The sequence below is a fragment of the Terrapene carolina genome, unplaced genomic scaffold (assembly GCF_002925995.2).
Source record: "Terrapene carolina triunguis isolate 2854851 unplaced genomic scaffold, T_m_triunguis-2.0 Scaffold183, whole genome shotgun sequence".
Classification (NCBI taxonomy): domain Eukaryota; kingdom Metazoa; phylum Chordata; order Testudines; family Emydidae; genus Terrapene; species Terrapene triunguis.
In genome coordinates, this window is record NW_020664534.1 from 470,336 (window position 1) to 491,676 (window position 21,341).

General features: G+C 42.4%; 1 protein-coding gene across 1 annotated transcript in view; it reads left to right on the top strand.

Moving 5' to 3' along the window:
• The window catches only part of FHOD3 (formin homology 2 domain containing 3), a 563,825-nt gene that overhangs the window by 418,570 nt on the left and 123,914 nt on the right, over positions 1-21,341 (top strand). The window contains exons 11-12 of the mRNA XM_026654142.2: positions 1,803-2,189; positions 5,794-5,919. Coding sequence (XP_026509927.1) covers positions 1,803-2,189; positions 5,794-5,919 — 513 coding nt within the window. The remainder of the gene's footprint in view (positions 1-1,802; positions 2,190-5,793; positions 5,920-21,341) is intronic.

The window sequence follows — 21,341 nt, forward strand, 5'->3', positions numbered from 1 at the left end:
TTGGATGTTTTTTTAAACTTAACCACACTCATACAGACTTCTACAGCGCTGAAGGAGGAAAGGAAACTGTTTAATGTGCAAATTCCAAAGAAAATATTGTAATGTTGTTATTAATGTCTTCCAGTCTGCAAATCTAACCAATGGCCTTCTGAAAATTTAAAATTAAGTGATAATTTCCTCAAATCCAATACTTAGAAGTAAGAGCTAAAAACTCAAGTTATTTAATTACCTGAATATAAAACAACATTATGTAAAGAGGTATAATTGAGGAGTCATATACGGCATGTTTTGCGCTTATGTAACTTTCATACTTCTAAAATAATATCTACTTTGATATAGCTAGAGTGATATTCAGATCGTTGTTTTATCACCCTTTAACTGCCTTTGTAAAATAACTGGGTGTGACCTATGCTCTGGAAATTTGTTCTAGGGCACTTTGTAAGGGATTATGGGAATATATTGGTCTATGGACAGGTGATTCTTATCTGGCACAGTAGATGAATGTTTCCAGGTTGCCGAGGAGATTGCTGTTATGAGAAATTGGGCCTCAAAAACACAAATTGTTGCTCTAGTCCAATCGAGTTAATATCTTCACTGTTATTTATGACAGCAGATTTGAGGTGGAAAAGATGGATGATATTAGCAGTTCATAATTCTCTATGCAAATCATTTCATCCTCTCTGCAAAACTCCTGTAATTTCATGATTATCCATTACAAAATTACTGTAGTGAATGTTATTTACTGGGTGAAATCCACTCCAATTTCACAAATGCCGAGTACTCAGGTGCTACACAGTTGGAGTTCAGAGGGATGGGGTGATGAAATCAACCCACTAATCTAGTGACCCAGCTCAGGGCTGCAATGCCGTTCCCGTAGTTGCTATTCCAGCCTAGGGCTCTGGATGTCAAGGCTAACAGACCTGCACAAATGCAGATCCCATGGTTCCTTGCCTGTCCTGCCTCTGGTCCTCCTTTATTACAAGGACACTAAGCTATGTGGTGCCTATGCAAAGACCCCTTTCTACTGCCCTTGGAGCACAAGCATCTATGCACAACTGATCTGCTTGCAATTTCCTCATACAGCCCCTGTGTAGTGATTAAATGGGGTAGAAGCCTTGTGATGACACTCTTATAGTGAGAACTGTCATGGAAGTACTTAAAGAGGTACATAAGCACACTGATAGCACATTGTTTTTAAATCCACTGTAGGGTTTTGTTTTGATAGAAGAATACTGATTTGGGTCATTTTGGGTTTCATCTCTGGTAAATGAGTTTTATATAATAATACCTGCTCTGATATAGTGCTTTGTGTCAGTAGATCTCCACATACTTATATAAACATGTCATATCAGAATACAGGGTGGTATTGAGATATCAGGTCATTAGATTTGGGCATACATCATAAATTACCTGTTCTTTGGGCCAGATCATCCAGTATGGTAAGGCTGCTTTTGGGCTTAACTGGCCACTTCAGGATAGTATAGAGAACTGTAGTGGAAAAGACTCATGAAAACTAGATTCCAGGTTCTGAATTTCCATGGGTTCAATCCCTTCCCTTCCTCTAAACCAAATCTGAACATTCCTCATTTTTTCCAACCCTAAGAAGAATCCCTCTAGGACACAAAGCTTTGAGCTTCCTAGCTTTTTAAAAGTGATGGCAATTGACTACATTTGGGAAGTTGTTGTTTTTGTTTGACTCTGCTGGACTTTCCCCCCCCTAACTATGTGATCTTTGATCCCTTTTCTCCTTATCCTGCTGTGCCTTGTCTCTCTTTCCCTCCTCACCACACCCTCCCTTGCAGTGAAATCCCAGACGTAAACCAGGTTGCAAATGAAAAGCTGCAGAATGAGAATCAGAGTTCTGATTCTTCAGCCGTCTCAAGTGCAGTTTCTCAAGCCGAGAGGCCTCCCTCATGCTCTAAAGCCAAGAGTCCGTCCAGCAGCTCATCTTCTGTGCCTGATTCATCTGTCTCACTCCATTATTCTGTTTATTCATCACCATCCTCTCCTGCATCAGTCTCACTTAACTCCTCCCAAAATTCATCAGCATCTATTACTCCAAAGGCATCTCCAACTGTAGAGAAATTGCCTTATGTACCACATAGCCCTTTTCACCTTTTCTCCTATGACTTTGAAGAGTCTCCAGCAACTGTTACAGAAAAGGAAGCAGAGGTTATCAGGGAAAACAGGTAGATTTTATACAGCTGGCATTAATTTTTTAGATGAATTAAGAACATCTTCTAGAGTTTTATTGTACTGTTTACATGCTCTCTGGGTTGCATTGTTTCTAGAACATACTGTATTAGTTTTAGTCATGTAAGCCTATATTTTAACATGATTGATTCTCCCTCCTTGGTCTTCGATACTCTTATTTCATCCTGTTTCTCTTCAAGATACATAGTGAATAACTGGCCTGTTCTAAGTGACAGTAAAAAAAACATGATCAACGCATCTTTTGAGGAAAAGGCTTATGGGCATCAATTTTGCTTTCATTTGTGTGGTATAATTTTCAGGAGTAATTTCAAGGAAATCATTGGCATTATACTGATGTAAAACCTGTGTGAGATCAACATCAGGCCCTGGAAATTTTAGGGTGAAATCCTGGTTCCGCTGAAATCAATGACAAAACTCCCATTGATTTCGTTGGGGCCAGGATTTCACCTCCAATGCTCTTGCATTGCAACGCTTAAGTACAGATACAGCCATAACTTTTCTTTCTGCAGTTTCAAATTGTCTATGTCACAAGAGCAGGGCCGCCCAGAGGATTCAGGAGGCCTGGGGCAAAGCAATTTCAGGGGCCCCTTCCATAAAAAAAAGTTGCAATACTATAGTAACATGTATTTGGAAATGTAAAAAATAACCAGTGAAATACATTCAAAAATTTAATTTTTGAATGTAATTTGAAAATACATGAAATACATTATTTAAAAACATTAAATGCTTTAATGGTATGTATACATTTGCAATTACATAATGGGCTGTCACTGGGTGATGGTGATGGTTGGTGCCAATGGGCTGTTGCTGCCTGGGGGTGGCGCTACTGTTGCCCAGGGCTGGGTGGGGAGCTGGGCTCTGGGCCGGGGGGTGCCCGGCTCCGAGGGGCTGGGCTCGGAGCTGGGGGTCAGGGCTGTGGGCGGGATGGAGTCAGGGGGGTGTCAGCCTCAGAGGGGCTGGGCTCAGAGCTAGGGTTCAGGGCTGTGGGGGGTGCCCGGCTCAGAGGGGCTTACCATGCCACTTACCCCCTCTCCCAGAGCCTCAGCGAGCCGCGTCCAGGAGCTCCTGCCGCTCGGCCCGCCAGAGCTCGCAGCCCCGCCGCCTTACCATGTGGCTCTGAGCGGGAGGAGCTCAGGCCACGTGGCTGTAGCACTGTCCAGGGCCGCTCCTGGACATGGCGCGCTGAGGCGCCGGGGCATGGGGGAAGGCGAAGGCAGAGGCGGGGGGAGCCTCCAACATTCTTGTGGGGGCCCCTGCAGGGCCCGGGACCTGGGGCAAATTGCCCCACTTGCCCCCCCACCCCGCCCCGGGCGGCCCTGCACAAGAGATGTATAATAGGTTTAATCCTAAAAAGCTATCATCTGAGTGAAAATAGGGAAACAGCCATACTTTAATTTAAAACTTCCAGCTACACACTGGAATGAGATTTAATAAGCCACTTACAGTATTATAGGTTTATAAAATAATTGATTATTTGCAACTCTTTGAGGTTTAACAGCCGATTAGTGGTTATACTGCCCTTACTGAGCATAGTAGTAAATCCTCAATGCACATGTTTTCAATAAGCAATTGGTAAATATTTTGCATATAGTAAAAGTCTTAGCAAATAAAATATTTAGGTTTATTTGGATTGTTATTTTGTTATGCAAAATCATTAAGTCTGACAAGTTACTACAGATTCTTATCCCCTACTTACGTCTCTGTATTATATGATGCTTACTGAAAGTTATGCAGATTTTTATCTTTGTAGTGGGATAAGGAGTGGATGATCTTCACTTTCATATCCAAGCTGACATCATTTGCTTCTGACAGACTACAGATGCCAAGGTCTCTCCCTTAGTTAGTGTGCTTTGTAGCCCCCAAACACTCTAAAAGGAATTGAGTTATACTATTCCACCACTCAACACTTGGACTATTAAGAGCACTTTCCTTTTTCAAAGGATTTTCCCTTCCCTTTCACCAGGATCATTTAAGCTTCCCAACATCCCATGAGAGAGATGTAAGTAGTGTTATCTCAATATCTTAGATGTAGAATCTGAGGCAGAAGAGTGGTTACTTGCTCATGGCTACCAATTTAATGTGTATCGGAGTGAAGACTAGTGGCAATTTTAGGCCTATGTGACCAAAGAGGCCCTATGCTATACAGACACATAGTATACAAAGCCTTACAAATAGGTGTTTGGGCATGCTTTAAGACATGCACAATTGGTATGGGTATGGGGATATGGAGAGGAAATCCATTCTGTTCATAGCAAGGTCCCTCCCATAAAAGATTCCTAGCTTAAATGTACTCTAACTGTATCACTCTAGCCCATGGCAATCAGTACTTCAGGTTGTAGCCCAAAGAATGAAATTTGGACATTTGTATAAAGCAGTTTTCCATAAGCAAAATGATAGGAGTTAATCTGAGCTGAAAAAGACACCTAGGTTTTCAAGTAACATGCCTGAATGAAGTGAAATTATGCAATACTAGCATTTTGAGGGGGAAGAGGAGTGATAAAATAAATGGAGTATCGTTAATCTAATGAGCTGTTAAAAAGAAAACGACACTATGCTTTTCTTTCATGAAATTTTGTCATTTGGGTGGGTTGGCTTCCTGGAATAATTTAACTACCATCTGGCATACAGTCCCAATGGAAAAGGTGCATCTCTTCCAAAAAGTAGAAAGAAAGGTTAAAACTTTTCCAAAGCCAGCACCCATGACATGTCAGTTACATATGATGGTGGAGCGGTTAAAAGACACATGAAAGCTGTGCAGCTGCCTTTTCTGCTCAGTAGAAAAGCCAGGATGAAAACATTGATACTAAGGGCTCTGGGGAGGTGACCATTCCAAGAGCCCTGGAAACAATTTCTCTTTGATCAACAAGCTAACATTGAAGTCAAACATTTTTTTTAATGGAGTGAATGGATGGTAGAAATTCCTAAAGCTGTGCTTCCAGAGACGCGTCTTTTTTAACTGTGGCTATGATTTTTTACAGACATCATAAGAAATGGCACATAAGCTATGACTTAGGTTGGGGAAGAAGGGGTGGGGAAAGAAAATACTTCATGTTTTAATTGAAAAGAATTTGGATGCTTTTCATTTACAGCAGAAACATTAGCCAATCATTTGAGTCCATGTTCTGACAATGCCTGGGGAATACTGGTGTTTTCCTTTATTTCACTTGGAATGAATAGTGCTGACATTGATCTTTTCGATTTCTTTCCTGGTGGTTGATTATCAGTTCCCAAACCAGCTAATAAATTTCTGAGTAACTGAGCAGTCAATTAGGTATTCCAGTGAATAGCTGTCACTTTAAAGGAACATTGTAATCCTTCTTTTAATCTCCATACCAGTAGTTTAAAACGTACAATTTTAAATGTGTCCTTGTTATGGGTTATATTAAAATGAGTGACATGCTACTTTTTTTCAAAGGTGGGGATGTGGCTGGAAGTTCATGGAGTTCTGGGGTACAACATCCTTTGATCCCCCTTATGAGTAGAGCGTTTGCTGCCACATGTCTGCTTGCTGATTATTTTCTTTCTTTCTCTTTGTCTTTCCCTTTCTCCGCCTGCCTCCTATTCTTCTGGTAACTTCAGAAACAGTAGCTATGGCAACAACTCTTACTCCTCTACAAGACCTTATTCTGGAATCAGTGCACCTACCACACCCATTTCTCGTTATGGGACAACTCTGTCACCACCTCAGGAGACCAAATCTGAAAGGTTTGTAAGAAAGGCTTAGTAATTAAATCTGCATTTTGAAATTATCCCTGCATATAGAGGGTAGAGGAAATAATGATTGTGTCTGTGTATGTCATTGTGTCTGAATTTTAAACATTTGTGCTAGTCAGATCTGTTTTAACATTTATAGATAGAATTTACCAAAAGCAAGAAAAATTTCCTCCCTCACTCTTTCTAAGTGGATTGTTTGTTGTGCTATTTTTAATGGCCAGATCTATTTCCATCCCATCGCTGCTGCTTCCATCTAGAATTGTTACAACAGAGTTAAGTACTTGAAGGCTTTTTACAATAAATTTTATTTCTCCCAATTTTTGAAAGATTTTACACAATTCTAGTTTCATTTACACTGAGGCAAATTCAGAGTAATGTCATCAAAGTCTAAGATGTCCAAATTTTCCATGGTATAATTTTGGCCCGTCATTTTCTTGAAAATGCATCATTTATCTTATTGCTTTTAAATCACAAGCAAAATGTTTTCCATAATATATCAGGGAGACACATACTAACCTACCAACTAACTTTAAAAAAATCAGTCTATGAGCTATCAAAATACCACGATGAATTATGGTCCACTGAGGTATGTAGAAAAAATATAGAAAGAAAGAATGTTATGGATACGTGCAAGAAATTCCACTTGGCAAGAGGTTTAGACCACCAGAAATTAACTGACTGTTACTGCTTGAAAGTAAACGACAACTCCAAAGGATATCATGCTGGGTTAAAGAGGGAGAGGTAGGAGATTTTAATTATGCGGCTGTCAAGACTGGTTAACCTTAAATAATTTCCAACAGGGCTTGATGGACTCAGATTCACATGTTGCCAAATTGGCCTTTAATTCTTCAAAAGTCTTCTGCAAGTTAGCAGCTTACAGGGGCCTAGTTTACCCTAAACCTCAACTCTAAACTTGGCCATTAGCCTCTGTTTTGGTTAATGCAGACTCTTGCTCCTTCTGGGAATTTGTTCAAGCTTTTTACTAGCCACTGTACCTGTGTTTTAACATATCAAAGTATTTTCCCCAGGGTCTTTTGTCTATGTGCCACTGAATTTACATTTCCAAGTCATCTTTTGAGTTTAATTGTTTCCTCTTTAATTTTCCTTGGTGTTCCCTTTGTTATATTTTTAATTGCTTATTTCACTGAATCTTTCCACCGTCTGGTGTAAGTGGTTCCACAGTGTGTAAGTGTTTCCAACCACAAGGTATTGATTTAGTCCTGCTTTCAAGTGAGTAATTTCATTAAATATACCCATGGTGAAAGGCACAATTTTTCATTTGCTCATCTTCCTATAGGAACTTGGCTGGATTTATCTTTCGCAGTCTGGGTCAAATCATTGTCATGTGAAACCAGAACAAAAGACTCCAAACAATCACTGTCACTCTTTTATCTCTTAGAAACAGAGATTCAAATCAGCCAAAGTTACAAATATTCCGGTTCTTTTGAGGTTTTTGATTAATAATCTTGTGTAAGAACAATTGTTTTTGTTCTCCAGTTGCTTGTTGAACAGATTTAATGAGGAAAGTTAATACTTGTCTTGCGTATGTAGTAGACATTGAGATTAGGGCTGTGAAAAACTTCCATGTCCACCTGAAGCTAGGTCAAATTTGGAATTAGGGTTCAATGTAAAAGTGACCCTCGGAGGCCTTGTCTTGACGAGGAAGAGTGGTCCCAGTGTATTTGTGCTTAGATTACACGTGCTAGCTCAGTCTGACCCTAAACTTGACCTTTTCCTGTTGCAGATGAAGAGTAATGCCTTTAGCTTGATTTTAGTAGATCGAGTTGAACCATAGGCACTAGCATAGACTACTTCAAAGATTTAAAAGCAGCTTTTTTATGAGTACAGTTTAGAGCAGTAAATTACTGCTAAACAGGAGTTGAATGCAAACATTTCACAAAGGGAACATCCCTTCATTTCTGTCCTGTAATTACGTGTGTATTTATGTCCATATATATTATATGTAGGTCTGTATATGTAGGCTCCTTTTGAGTCCAGCAGTACAGAACTCATGACAGCAGAAAAATATGTAATTACATTTTTAAAATGAAAAAACTAATAACTTAAAATAACACATCCATGCATAAATGTTATGACTTAAAATATACCTCTGGACCTTCCAGCAGTAGAATCAAGCCCTGTCCCACTGGGACATGGAGTTATCTCCTCTTTCCAATGGCATAAATCTATTTCTAGCCCTATCAGGCATTAACCTGTCTCTAATGCTGGACTGAATATTGCCCATGATGAGAGTAAATTGGGTCGGGAGAAAAAAGAAAGTTCTGTATCAGGATATCCAAAAATACAGTGGCCCTTTGAAGATGCTCATGAGTTTGAAATGTTAGAAGTAAACCTTGGGCAGCATGCAAGTGGTTCAGAGTATGTGATGAATTCATTTTATCTCCTGGCTCTGCAATTCATCACATGGATGTCCCTTCTACATATGGCATCTGTATATTATAATTTCAGCAATAAAAGCAGGATTCAACCCTTCATTTTGAGACATGATTACACAGGTCAAAATTCATCCCCTTTGAAGAAAATTATGCAACAAAAATCTCTCTTATCTCTAGGCACAAAATACTAATTGTTACCCTTCATGAAACATTCATTTCTTTTGGGGATCTGGCTGTGGAAGGGCTGCACCGATCTGCAAATGTGAAACCCAGTGGTACAAATAGATTTTAACTCTTACCGGTATGGCGACTCATGAGAGGGACACAAAGGGGGCGACCAGCTAAAGGGGGAGCATGTGACCTCCCCACGTGACCCCCCTGTGACCTCACACGTGACTCCTCCCCGCCCTCAGCCCAGGGCCCCCGCACTCTCCCCATCCTCTCCCCATCCCACATTACCTGGGTGGGGGGCTCTGTCCTCCTGCTGCGCTGGCTCTCCCTGGCATTTGTCTGCTCTTCCTGGCAGCCAGGCCCTGGAGCCACTCCTGTATGCTGCCCAGTGCAGTGCAGCAGCTGCCTAGGAGAGTGCCTGGCTCTCCCAGGCAGCCGCTGTGCTGCACTGGGCAGAGTCCCAGGCAGCATAGCTGGAAGAAGAGGGGCTCTAGCTTTCCAGCTCTGGCCCTGCCCCTTCCTCTTCCCGCCTGGGCCAGGACGGTCACTTGTAGAGCCCTGCGCAAATACAAATATATACCCGCGGATAGCCGCGAATAGAAGTCAGTATCCGCCGAACCGCAGCGCTCTCCTGGGAACCGCCATGGTGAAAGAAGCAGAACGTGGAATCTGAAGAGCAGGAGTGGATAATATAGCATGGATGAAATTGTCAAAGAATAACTGATTTGCACAGAAAGAATAACTTATGTTTATGGGGACCTGCCCAGCAAGGGCCTGAGCACCCTGGCCTCCATCCAGCAAAGCACTCAAGGTTAGCTTTCAGCCTGTACTTAAGTGCTTTGCTGGTTTGCAGCCAGAGTGCCCAGGACCTTGCAGGATGAACCCATAAAAGTCTTTGAGGAAGTGTTACAGATCAATGTGATTATCCTGGATTTATGGATTTTGGCTTGTGAACCTCAGGTGGAGGTTAGAGTTGTGAAAAATGCATGTATCCAACAGCTTCCTTTTGCCTGTTGAATGCACCACTTTGTATGCAGTTATTTCTTGAAATATTTTAAGCCCCCAGTTTGTTATGATGTAGCATACACAGATTTTCAGGGTTTGGGATTCAACTTAAGTCAAGCACATAATTTCTGGGTGCTCTGCTATTCCAGGTGTACACACCATGTTACTCCAATGACAGGTCTACTCTAAGCAGGGCAGAATCATGTTTTTCTTATGGAATCGTAAAATTCATGACTTGCAAAGATGCGCATGGAGGGATCTAAGGATGGAATTTTACTCATTGGACAGTGGGCTGTAATGTATGTTACACTAATCACCAACCAGTTAGTTCGAAGTACCATGGAACTTTTCAGTGAGCCTGTCATAAATATAAAGGGAAGGGTAGCCACCTTTCTGTATACAGTACTATAAAATCCCTCCTGGCCAGAGGCACAAAATCCTCTTACCTGTAAAGGGTTAAGAAGCTCAAGGAACCTGGCTGGCACCTGACCCAAAGGACGAATAAGGGGACAAGATACTTTCAAATCTGGGGGGGGAGGCTTTGCTCTGTCTGTTCCGTGTGGCTCTTGTCGGAGACAGATCAAGAAATCAAGCAATCCAACTCCTACAGAATTAGTAAGTACTAGCAAGGGAATGCATTAGATTATCTTTTGTTTTGGCTTGTGATTTTCTCTGCGCTGAGAGGAAGGTGTATTCCTGTTTTGTTTTGTTTTTTCTTTTTGTAACTTTAAGGTTTTGCCTAGAGGGAAATCCTCTGTGGTTTGAATCTGATTGCCCTGTGAGATCACCTTCCATTCTAATTTTACAGAGGTGCTTCTTTTACCTTTTTTCTTTCTAATAAAGTTCTGGGTATTTTTTAGAATCTGATTGGTTTTTTTAGTGTCCTAAAAAACCCAAGGTTGGTCTGTGCTCATCTTATTTATTCTCAAGCCTCCCCAGGAAAGGGGGTGTAGGGCTTGGAGGGATTTTAGGGGGAAGATAAGGCTCCAAACATTTAGGATGTTTGTTTGAATCACTTGGTGATGGCAGCGTTTACCTAATCCAAGGTACAAAGGAGAATTTGTGCCTTGGGGAAGTTTTAACCTAAGCTGGTAGAAGTAAGCTTGGGGGTCTTTCATGCAGGTCCCCATATCTGTACCCTAAAGTTCAGAGTGGGGAGGGAACCCTGACAGACCTCCATCTGAGGTATTCCATGTGAGATTATGTAAAAATTTGAAAATAAAAGAAACTTGATAAGAAGCAGATGCTATTAACAGTTAATTCCAAGGTGAGTTTTCTGCTTTCAGCTTATGGTTTCAGAGTTATCAAAGGACTGCATAAATGATCTCTATATCCTTATTTTTTATATCATTTAGGGGAGAATTATCCAATAAGCACTTCATATGTGATTTCTGATACAGTTTATCTGACCTTAAAAAACAAGAAATAAGGAGAGAAGCATTAATCTCAGTGCTATCTAGCATGATTCAGTCTGAGTTTGATTCAGTTTCAAAACTTTGGCTGCATTTTGCCTATGAAAACGAGAGCTACAACTTGAGTTTGAAAGAAGAGTCGTTGACATTACTGTTTTTAAAACCATTCTTTTCCTAAGATCAGTACTGAACAAAAACATTTGTATAATTCAGTGCAATAGTAACACTGTTTGTGTTTAGTTCTTTTTTGGGTGTATCTGTGATTGTACAGTGGAAAGAGAAGCTATTTGAATTTGTCGGTTTGTAAATTCAGCTGCAGATCTTGCCAGCTCTTGCTTGAAAGACTGTTCCTCCATCTCATTTCTCTGTACCCCCTGTGGATAGCCATGTTTGTGAAGTGCATATTACAGCTATGGGGGATTCTGGTGAAGGAAGTCTAACCGCAGTGCACTCTATGTTCACCATGTGACTGAAAGGAAAGGGATATTGGCTCTTTTACTGCTCCAGTTTGTGAGTGTAATTCCCAATGCAGAAGAAAGTGAGACACTCTAGACTTCCCCTTTTAGACTAGAGTAGTGTTCCCACCCTTCATTTCTTCCTCCACCAACAAACCCCGCCCTCTCCCCCAAAACCAGAAAGCTACATCAATCTCGATTTCATAAGCCCACCAGTTCAGCCAAAGCAGGGCAATACAATGTAACTGCCAGAGAGTAACAATATACACTGTTCTCTCTGTACCTCTAATTCCACTTTTTGATTGTGAAGAGAAGATGTTTGTTCCCCTCCCTGTATTTCTGTTTTCTTTAGTTGGGCTCAGGCCTTATAGGATTTTCCTGAAAATGAGCTCCTCAATCTAACAGGGCCCTCCTGGGTATGACTGCACAGCGATTAAACAGGGTCAGCTGACTCAGCCTCACAGGGCTCTGGCTGCAGAGCAGTAATATTGCAGTGCTGCTCTTAGAACTCAGGCTGAGGCCTGGGCTTTGCGACCCTCCCTCCTCCCCCCCGCTTTGTGTAGAGCCCCAGAGCTCAGGCTCCATCCCAAGCCTGAATGTCTACACCACAATTTTACAACTTTGTAGCCCAAGCCTGAGTCAGCTGACCCCCAGGCCAGCCACAGGTGTTTAATTGCTGTGTAGAGGTACCCACACTGTTTTACTTGTGATCTCACCACTGGAGTCTGAAGGTGGGTTTATAATAGGGGGAAAGTCATGCCCTTGCTCTAAAAATCAAGGATGGTTAACTGGTGACCCGGGGGCTGCATCCAGCCCACCAGATCATTTTATTGACCCACCCATAGGTGGCCAGTGAAAATATTATTTGGGGGGGACGGGGTTGAGTAGGGGCACAGCCACAGGTGAGTCTGAGTGGGCTGTTAGCACCCAGGCCCACCCAATTCTGAGCATCACGCACACTGCTTGTAGTGAGGTCGCTTGCAGGGAGTGTGGAGCAGAGCAAAGCCAGGACTGGAAGCAGGAGCCCCTGTGCTGAGTTGCAGTGCCACTCAATGGCCCAACCACCTCTCTGTCACTCATGTAAGGGAGGAGGCTCTGTCCCACACCTCCTGGCTCTTGTTGCTGCCATTGGTTTCCAGTTCCCACCGCCAAACTGATTGTGGCCAATCCCTCCTCGCCCAGCATGGGAAGGTCAGGGTACACCTCTACCAATGCAGGGACAGTAACCAAAGCCAAAGCCCTCTCCCTGCTGGCATGACAGAGGGGCAGCTGACCAAATCTGAGTGTCATTGTGACCTGGCACATGGGTCGTGCTGCTGCCAGTCCCTGCCTCTGCTTTTCTCCACCATGGACACAGACTCTGCCACGTGGGGAACCCATGCGCCTGGCTGCCCATTGACATAGGCTCTGGCTCTATCCCACGCCACCCTGCTCTGGTTACTTCTTCCCCATTGACAGAGGTATGCCCTCCCCCCACCTCTGGTGGAGGGTCTGGCCAGAACCGGATTAGCTTTGAGCTCCCCCACAATCAGCCAATGGGAAGGCACTAACTGGAGCTGGGTAGCATGGGGCAGAGTCGGAACAGGTGTTGATGGGGAGGCGGAGCCAGGCGGAGCAGTACACGGCGGCAGCAGCTTTACTAAAAGACTGCACCCATCTGTGACCCAGCTCAGTCTGAATATTTTTTTTTCTATATGGCTTGCCAAAGGGTTTTAATGGCTTCTGTGGCCCTCTACTACCTTAAAGTTTCCATCCCTGTTCTGAATCATAGTGAAGTTGTGGTACAAAACCCATCACTGTCAAATAAGCCTTCTCAGCTGCTTGTAAGTATTTCTCAGTGGTGGGATACTTTTGTTGGTACTCATGGTTATAGTCCGTGAAATCTGCAGTAAAATAGGATTAAGTTCTGTGGCAAGAACTAAATTATTTTTTTAAGCTTATTGCCATAGCACCTTAGGGCCAACCAAGAGAGAGGCTCCATGGTGCTAGGCACTGTACAAACACAGAGTAATAGATGGCCCCTTCCCCAAAGAGCTTGCACTCTAAATAGACAAGACAGGCATAGGGTTGGGGAAGGGGTAGAACACACAAGCAGAATGAACAGTGTGATGGCAGCAAACAGCATGTTATTCCACAATTTATTCATTTATTTATGTATTTGGGAGAGGAGGTTAGTTTGGGGTAAACAGACTAAAGGGAAAGAAAAAGGGAAGAGGAATGAGGGGAATGGGGCAGGTGTAGACTGAAGCTGAAATTAAGATACTGTGAGGGAGGTGGGCGGGAGGGTTGGAGGAAGCAGCCAAAGAGCACAGATTAGAGTAAGCCTAGTCAAAACTGTAGAAAGTTCTCTGAATGTCCAAAGGCCCGAAGGTCCCTGCTTTGGCTGCCTCTGCCCCTACCAGCTGGAGTGTCTGATGGCTCCTCTCTGCAGCCCACATGGCACATGAGAGGGGAGGCACCATCTAGGTTCTACTGCCTCCCGAGTGTGTGGGTGGGTCTCCCCCCTCCCTTGGGGGACAGGAGGTTCTGACCTGGACTCATTTTTATCCCTCCTCTTGCCCCCCGCAAAATAGTAGTCCCAGCTTTGGATACTTCTGCCCCTGGTGGCTGGATTTTCTGCACCAATATTATAGAGTCATAGACTTCAACAGGGAACTTTAAAAGGGAACATTATGATCATGTAGTCTGACCTCCTGCACATTATAGGCCACAGAACCTCACCCATTCACACCTCTAATAGACCTATAACTTCTGGCTGAGTTACTGAAGTCCTCAAATAATGATTTAAAGACTTTGAGTTACAGAGACTCCACCATTTTACTCTACTTTAAACCAGTAAGTGCCCTGTGCCTCATGCTGCAGAGGAAGGTGAAAAACCCTCAGCGTCTCTACCTATCTGACCTGGGGGGAAATTCCCCCACTAGCCAGATACCTGGGAAAGAACTCTCTGTAGTAACTCAGAGCCCTCCCAGTCTAGTGCCCCATCTTTAGCCATTGGGGACTTTTGCTACTAGCAGTTGCAGATGGGCCACATGCCATAGTAGGCAGTCTCATCATACCATTCCCTCCATAAACTTTTCAAAATCAGTCTTGAAACAACTTGGTTTTCTTTGCCCCCTCTGCTCTCCTGGAAGTCTGTTCCAGAACTTCACTCCTGTGATGATCAGAAACCTTTGTCTAATTTCAAGCATAAACTAGTTGATGGCCAGTTTATATCCATTTGTTCTTGTGTCAAGATTGGCACTTAAATAACTATTCTCCATCCCTGGTATTTATCCCTCTGATGTATTTATAGAGAACAAAATCATATCTCCCCTCAGCCTTAATTTGATTAGGCTAAACAAACCAGGCTCCTTGAGTCTCCTCTCATAAGGTAAGTTTTCCATTCCTCTGATCATCCTAGTAGCGCTTCTCTGGACCTGTTCCAGTTTGAATTAATCTTTCTTAAACATGGGAGACCAGAACTGCACATAGTATTCCAGATGAGGTCTCGCCAGTGCCTTGTATGATGGTACTAACACAGTGGTGGGCAACCTATGGCCCATGGGCCTCATGCAGCCTGTCAGGGTAATCAGCTGGCTGGCCACTAGACAGTTTGTTTACATTTGCCTGACCGTCCGCAGCCCCCAGTGCCCGCGGTTCGCCATTCCCAGCCAATGGGAGCAGCATGAAGCAGTGGCCAGAACGTCCCTGTGGCCCACACCACTTCACTTCACTTATTAAAAATCCTTGCTATTGGCCTTGCAATTTCATGTGTCAGTTACTTTAATATTCTTGGATGCAGATTAGCTTGGTCCCCCAATTTGGTCCCAGTAAGCTGTTTGAGTATGACTTACACTTGGATGTTGTAATTTTTACTTCCATATCCGTGTTTCCATTAGTCACCCTGCCACTATCCCTAAGGTCCTCATTACCCTTATTAAAAACTGAAGCAAAGTATTCATTTAGGTGTTAGGCAGGTCTAGGTTATCTTTAATCTCAACTCTATCCTCTGTGCTTAATGGTCCCACTTCTTCTTTGTTTGTTTTCTTTTTATTTATATGGCTATAGAACGTTTTACTATTGGTTTTAATTTTCTTTTCAGGGTCCAACTCTGCTTGGCTTTTAGCAGTTCTCACCTTTTCCATACACTTGCCGATCCTTTCCATCTTCCGTTCCTTTTAGGCTTTCTGCTTTCTGTTAATAATCTGTTTGAGGTGCTTGCTCATCCAATTTGGTCTGCAACCCTTCTTTACAAATTTTGTCCCTTCGCTTGGGATGCAGGCTTCAGATAGCTTCTGGAACTTTGATTTAAAGTAATTCCAAGCCTCCTCCACATTCTTATTCTTGAATTCTTCAGTGCAGTCCACTTCCCTATCTAATTTCCTTATTTTTTTAAAGTTTGCCCTTTCGAAATCAAGGACCCTAGTTGCAGACATATTTTTATTTATCCTTCCATTTAAACTGAGTAAATCATGATCACTCAAACCAAGGCTGTCCTGTACAACCAGTTCTTCTGTGAGGTTCTCGCTACTTACCAATATTAAATTTAAAATGGCATTACCTCTTGTTGGTTCAGTGACTATTTGGTGAAAAATCTGTCAGCTATCACATCCAGGAATATCTGGGCCCTACCATTATTAGTAGCACTTGTCCTCCAATCTATATCTGGGAAATTAAAGTCTCCCATAATCACACAATTCCCAGTAGTATTTATTTCATTAAAAATATCAAAGAGGTCTCTATGTGATGGTCTGTACCCCTGTGTTCATCCCTTTCACAGGAATGTGATCAATGTTATATAAAGTATGCCTTGTGATGTATTATTTGAAAACTCATAATTTGTTGATCATTATTGTCCTAGTAACATATATGTGGCAACATTGTATGTAAAGTTATAAGATTCCTCTTTATGGTATGACTAAGACATGTTCCGTGTCTGGGGAGTGGTCACAAACCAGTTCCCCAGAGATAAAAGGCAAGCTGATGCCTCAGCCAAGTGTCAATAAAATCAAATGGACCATCAGCTGAGTAAGTGCCCAGTCTTTGGTAGGAAAGAGGGTGTGAGTAAAAAAGCTATGTCTCGACAAAGAAACAGATGGGGTTGCCATCCACACAGACTTTCTGTCTCCTGAACCTCAGCTGGAGATGCTTTTCAAAGAAGAGAAAGAACTATAAGAAGGGAGAGCACATGACCCCAAATTATGCCCCCCTTTCTCTCTGCCTATCGCATCCACAACATCTGAAGAACAAAGGAAGCAGCATTGTACTGTGGGAGAGATCCGGACTGAAGGAAATTCAGACAGTTAAACTGCTGAAACGTGGTGAGAGAGACCTTTGCTTTGAATTCACTCCATTTTGTTAAGATAGGCATTAGTTGCATTTTGCTTTTATCTCTTTTGTAACCAATTCTGACTTTTATGTGTCATTACTTATATTCACTTAAAATCTATCCTTTTATAGTTAATAAATTTGTTTTATTGTTTTAGCTAAACCAGTGTGTTTGGATTGAAGTATTTGGGAAATTCCATTTGGGATAATAGGATTTGTGTATATACTTTTCTATTAATAAAATGACAGACTTTATAGGAGCTTGTATGGTCCAAGAGAGGGCTAGGCAGTACAAGATGTACATTTCTGGGGAAAGTCTGAGAATGGGAGTTTGCTGGTGTTGCTCTGCAGTATAATTCAAGGGTGACTGGCTGCAGCACTCATACAATATAACGGGGTAACTTACATGCTGAAGGCTCTTTGTGAGCAGACCAGGAGTGGTTGCTCTCACAGTGAAACAGTGTAAAAGTCACCCCAGGTTGGAGAATTGAGAGGACACAGCTGTTCATCAGTCCAAATTGTACCCTGGGTATGACACACTCTAGCCATATCCAAATTGGATCCTGTACAAAATTGGTTTTGTAGCAGACCCCAAGCAGTATCCTAAACCTCTGTTATCTTTCTTCCCCAATGTTATTTTGACCCAAACAGATTCTGTTTTATCCATTTCATCATTTCTAATTTCTTTACAGTCTACCTCATCATTAAATACAATGCGACTTCACCGCCTATACCTTTATTTCTGGCTTTCCTGAACAACACTTACCCTTCAATACCTGTGCTGCAGCCATGACTACTATTCCACCATGCTTCTGTTATCCCTATGTCATCTGGTTTCACTTCCTGCACCAGTAGTTCTAGTTTTTCCATTTTGTTACCCTGAGTCCTTGCATTGGTGTACAGACATCTTAGTTGTTTCTGCTCGGCTTTGCCCAGATTCTATTAGTTGGTCATTCTACTGCCAGTTACTGTGATTGGTATTGGCACTATCTTTCTTCTTGATGTCCATTCTCCTATCCTTTGTTGTTTCCTTTCTCCATTGCTGTATCCTCTCTTACTTGATTTTTCTCCCACTCAGTGTTAGAATCAGGCATGGAGATTATAGAATCATAGAATCGTAGGACTGGAAGGGACCTTGAGAGGTCATCTAGTCCAGTCCCCTGCACTCATGTCAGGACTAAGTATTATCTTGACCAACCTGCTCTTAAAAATCTCCAGTGATGGAGATTCCAAAACCTCCCTAAACAATTTACTCCTGTGCTTAACCACCCTGACAGTTAGGAATTTTTTCCTAATGTCCAACCTAAACCTCCCTTGCTGCAATTTAAGCCCATTGCTTCTTGTCCTATCCTCAGAGGTTAACAGGAACAATTTTTCTCCCTCCTCCTTTTCTGTACTTGAAAACTGTCATCATGTCCCCTCTCAGTCTTCTCTTCTCCAGGCTACACAAACCCAGTATTTTCAATCTTCCCTCTTCGTCCGTGTTTTCTAGACCTTTAATAATTTTTGTTGCTCTTCTCTGGAATTTCTCCAATTTGTCCACATCTTTCCTGACATGTGGCATCCAGAACTAGACACAATACTCTAGTTGAGGCCTAATCAGGGTAAAGTAGATTGGAAGAATTAATTCTTGCGTCTTGCTTACAACACTCCTGCTGATACATCCAAGAATAATGTTTGCTTTTTTTGCAACAGTGTTACACTGTTGACTCAGATTTAGCTTGTGATCCACTATCACGCCCAGATCGCTTCCTGCAGTTCTCCTTCCTAGGCAGTCATTTCCCATTTTGTATGCGTGCAACTGATTGTTTCTTCCTAAGTGGGGTACTTCACATTTGTCCTTATAGAATTTCATCCTGTTTACTTCAGACAATTTTTCCAGTTTGTCCAGATCATTTTGAATTTTAATCCTATCCTCCAAAACACTTTCAACCCCTCCCAGTTTGGTATCGCCTGCAAACTTTATAAGAGTACTCTCTATGCCATAATCTAAATCATTGATGAAGATATTGAACAGAACTGGACCCAGAACTGATCTCTGCAGGACCCCACTCAATATGTCCTTCGAGCTTGACTGTGAACCACTGATAACTACTCTCTGGGAACTATTTTCCAACCAATTATGCACCCACCTTATAGTAGTTCCATCTAGGTTATATTTCCCTAGTTTGTTTATGAGAAGGTCATGCAAGACGGTATCAAAAGCCTTACTAAAGTCAAGATATATCACCTCTACCACTTCCCCCTATCCACAAGGCTTGTTACCCGGGCAAAGAAAGCTACTAGGTTGGTTTGACATGATTTGTTCTTGGCAAATCCATGCTGAATATTACTTATCACCTTATTATCTTTCAGGTGTTTGCAAATTGATTGCTTAATTATTTGCTCCATTATATTTCCAGGCATTGAAGTTAAGTGACTGTTCGGTAATTCCACGGGTTGTCCTTATTTCCCTTTTTATAGATTGGCACTATATTTGCCCTTTTCTTTTTCAGTCCTCTGAAATCTCTGCCATCTTCCATGACTTTCCATGACATAAGCATCTCCCAACCATCTCCCGCAAATTCCTAATTTAAAGGTCTTTTAATCTGTTACGCCAATCTCCATCCCAGACGTCTGTTTCCCTCCCTGTTCAGGTGGTGTTCATTCCATGATAACAGTCCTCTGTCTGTGAATGCCTCCCAGTGGTCGAAGATCCCAGAGTTGTCCTTACAGCATCATTGCCAGAGACATCTGTTGATCATCATAATTTTGTCTCACCTTTGCTCTCCTCCTCTAGGGACAGGTAGAATCCCACTGAAGATCACCTGATCCTCTAATTCTTTCAGCATTTCCCCTCACCTGTTATAGTCTCGCTTGATGCATTCCAGGAAGAATCTAGCAGTATCATTTGTTACCACATGAAGGACAATCAGGGGATTCTTTCTAGCTCCCGTTAGGATCCTCCTCAGCCTGAGGTCCACATCCTTTATCTTATTTCCCATCCGATAGCACACCCTTCTGTTCTCTGGATCAGCTCTAGTGATGGGCCTGCCTATTCTTCTGGCTCTTTTTGCTGGCTCCTGTTCCACTGGTTGGTTGCTTGGCTGCCTTTATAGGCCCCAAAATCTGGAAAGTCCCACCCCCTAATCAGGCCTCTGCTGTGATCAAAGGCTGTGCTTCTTTCACTGCACACTGGTCCCTAACATCCCCTGCAAACTATAAAAAAAACAAAAACAAAAAAATACAAGCAAGCAAACACACACTCTCAAGAACTCACTCACAGCATCTAAGGAAAAGGTGTTTTGCCTCCCTTGTCCTCTAACAGATCTCTGCTCAAACTCCCCTGTGTCCGGCTCTGTTTGCTGGCTGCTGTGCTATTGCTTAATTTATTCCATTGCCATAAAATAGGCTTCAAGTCCATTCCCCTGCCATTACAAAAAACATACAGCTATGGCTCATTTAATCTAAAACTAGGCAATGATTATAATGAGAGTTTTTTCGCTGGGTTCCCCAGGGAAGCAGTCTCCACAGGGGTTGGTGATCCAGGCAGCCCAACTCTGAACCTTCTTCCTCCAACCCAGTGTACCACAGAAGGAGGAGTCTGTGGTCAGCTTCAGTGGCTCAGCTGCCCAGCTTCCCCATGTTTGGCTGCTGCACAATTCTCCAGGCAGCCCAGGCTTCCCCTGCTCCGTGGCTGCAAACTGGGCTCTGTCTGATCCTTCTGAAGTTCTTCCAAGTCTTCTCCAGTCTTGATTAACATAAATAATTTTGTGTCATCTGCAGATTTTACCACTTCATGACTCACTCAGTTTTCCAAATCACTAACAAATACATTAAACAATACCTGTCCTAGGACAGAACCTTGTGCAGCCTGCTGTAAACATTTTGCCATAATGAAAATAAACGTATTTATTCCTGTGTTTTGTTTCCTGTCTCGTATCCATTTTCTGATCTATGGCAGTACTTTGCGTGTCACACCCTATTTAGCAGCCCCTTGTGAGGGACTTTCTCAAAGACATTTTGGAAGTCTAAATAAATTACATCCGTCAATTCTCCTTTATCCACTATTTTATTGGCTCACTGAAAGAGGAGCTCTGATAGATTTGTGAGGCACAATTATCCTTTCCAGAAGCCCTTCTGGTTAGACTCTTTCAGATCTTCTAGATTTTTTACAGTTCTAGTTTTCATGACCATTTCAGGCAGTTTACTGGGTAAAAAAATTAAGGTTTACTAATCTATAATTTCTTGGATTTCCTATTTTTTTTAAATATATAAGTATTATTTTTGCTACTTTCCAATCCTCTGGTGTAAGTAATTGGTTCTAATGAGATTTCATATTTTTCATAACAACTAAGCCGCCTCATAGAATCATAGAAGATTAGGGTTGGAAAAGACCTCAGGAGGTCATCTAGTCCAACCCCCTGCTCAAAGCAGGACCAACCCCAACTAAATCATCCCAGCCAAGGCTTTGTCAAGCCGGGCCTTAAAAAACCTCTAAGGATGGAGATTCCACCACCTCCTTAGGTAACCCATTCCAGTGCTTCACCACCCTCCTAGTGAAAACATTTTTCCTAATATCCAACCTAGACCTCCCCTCACTGCAACTTGAGACGATTGCTCCTTGTTCTGTCATCTGCCACCACTGAGAACAGCAGAGCTCCATCCTCTTTGGAACTCGCCAT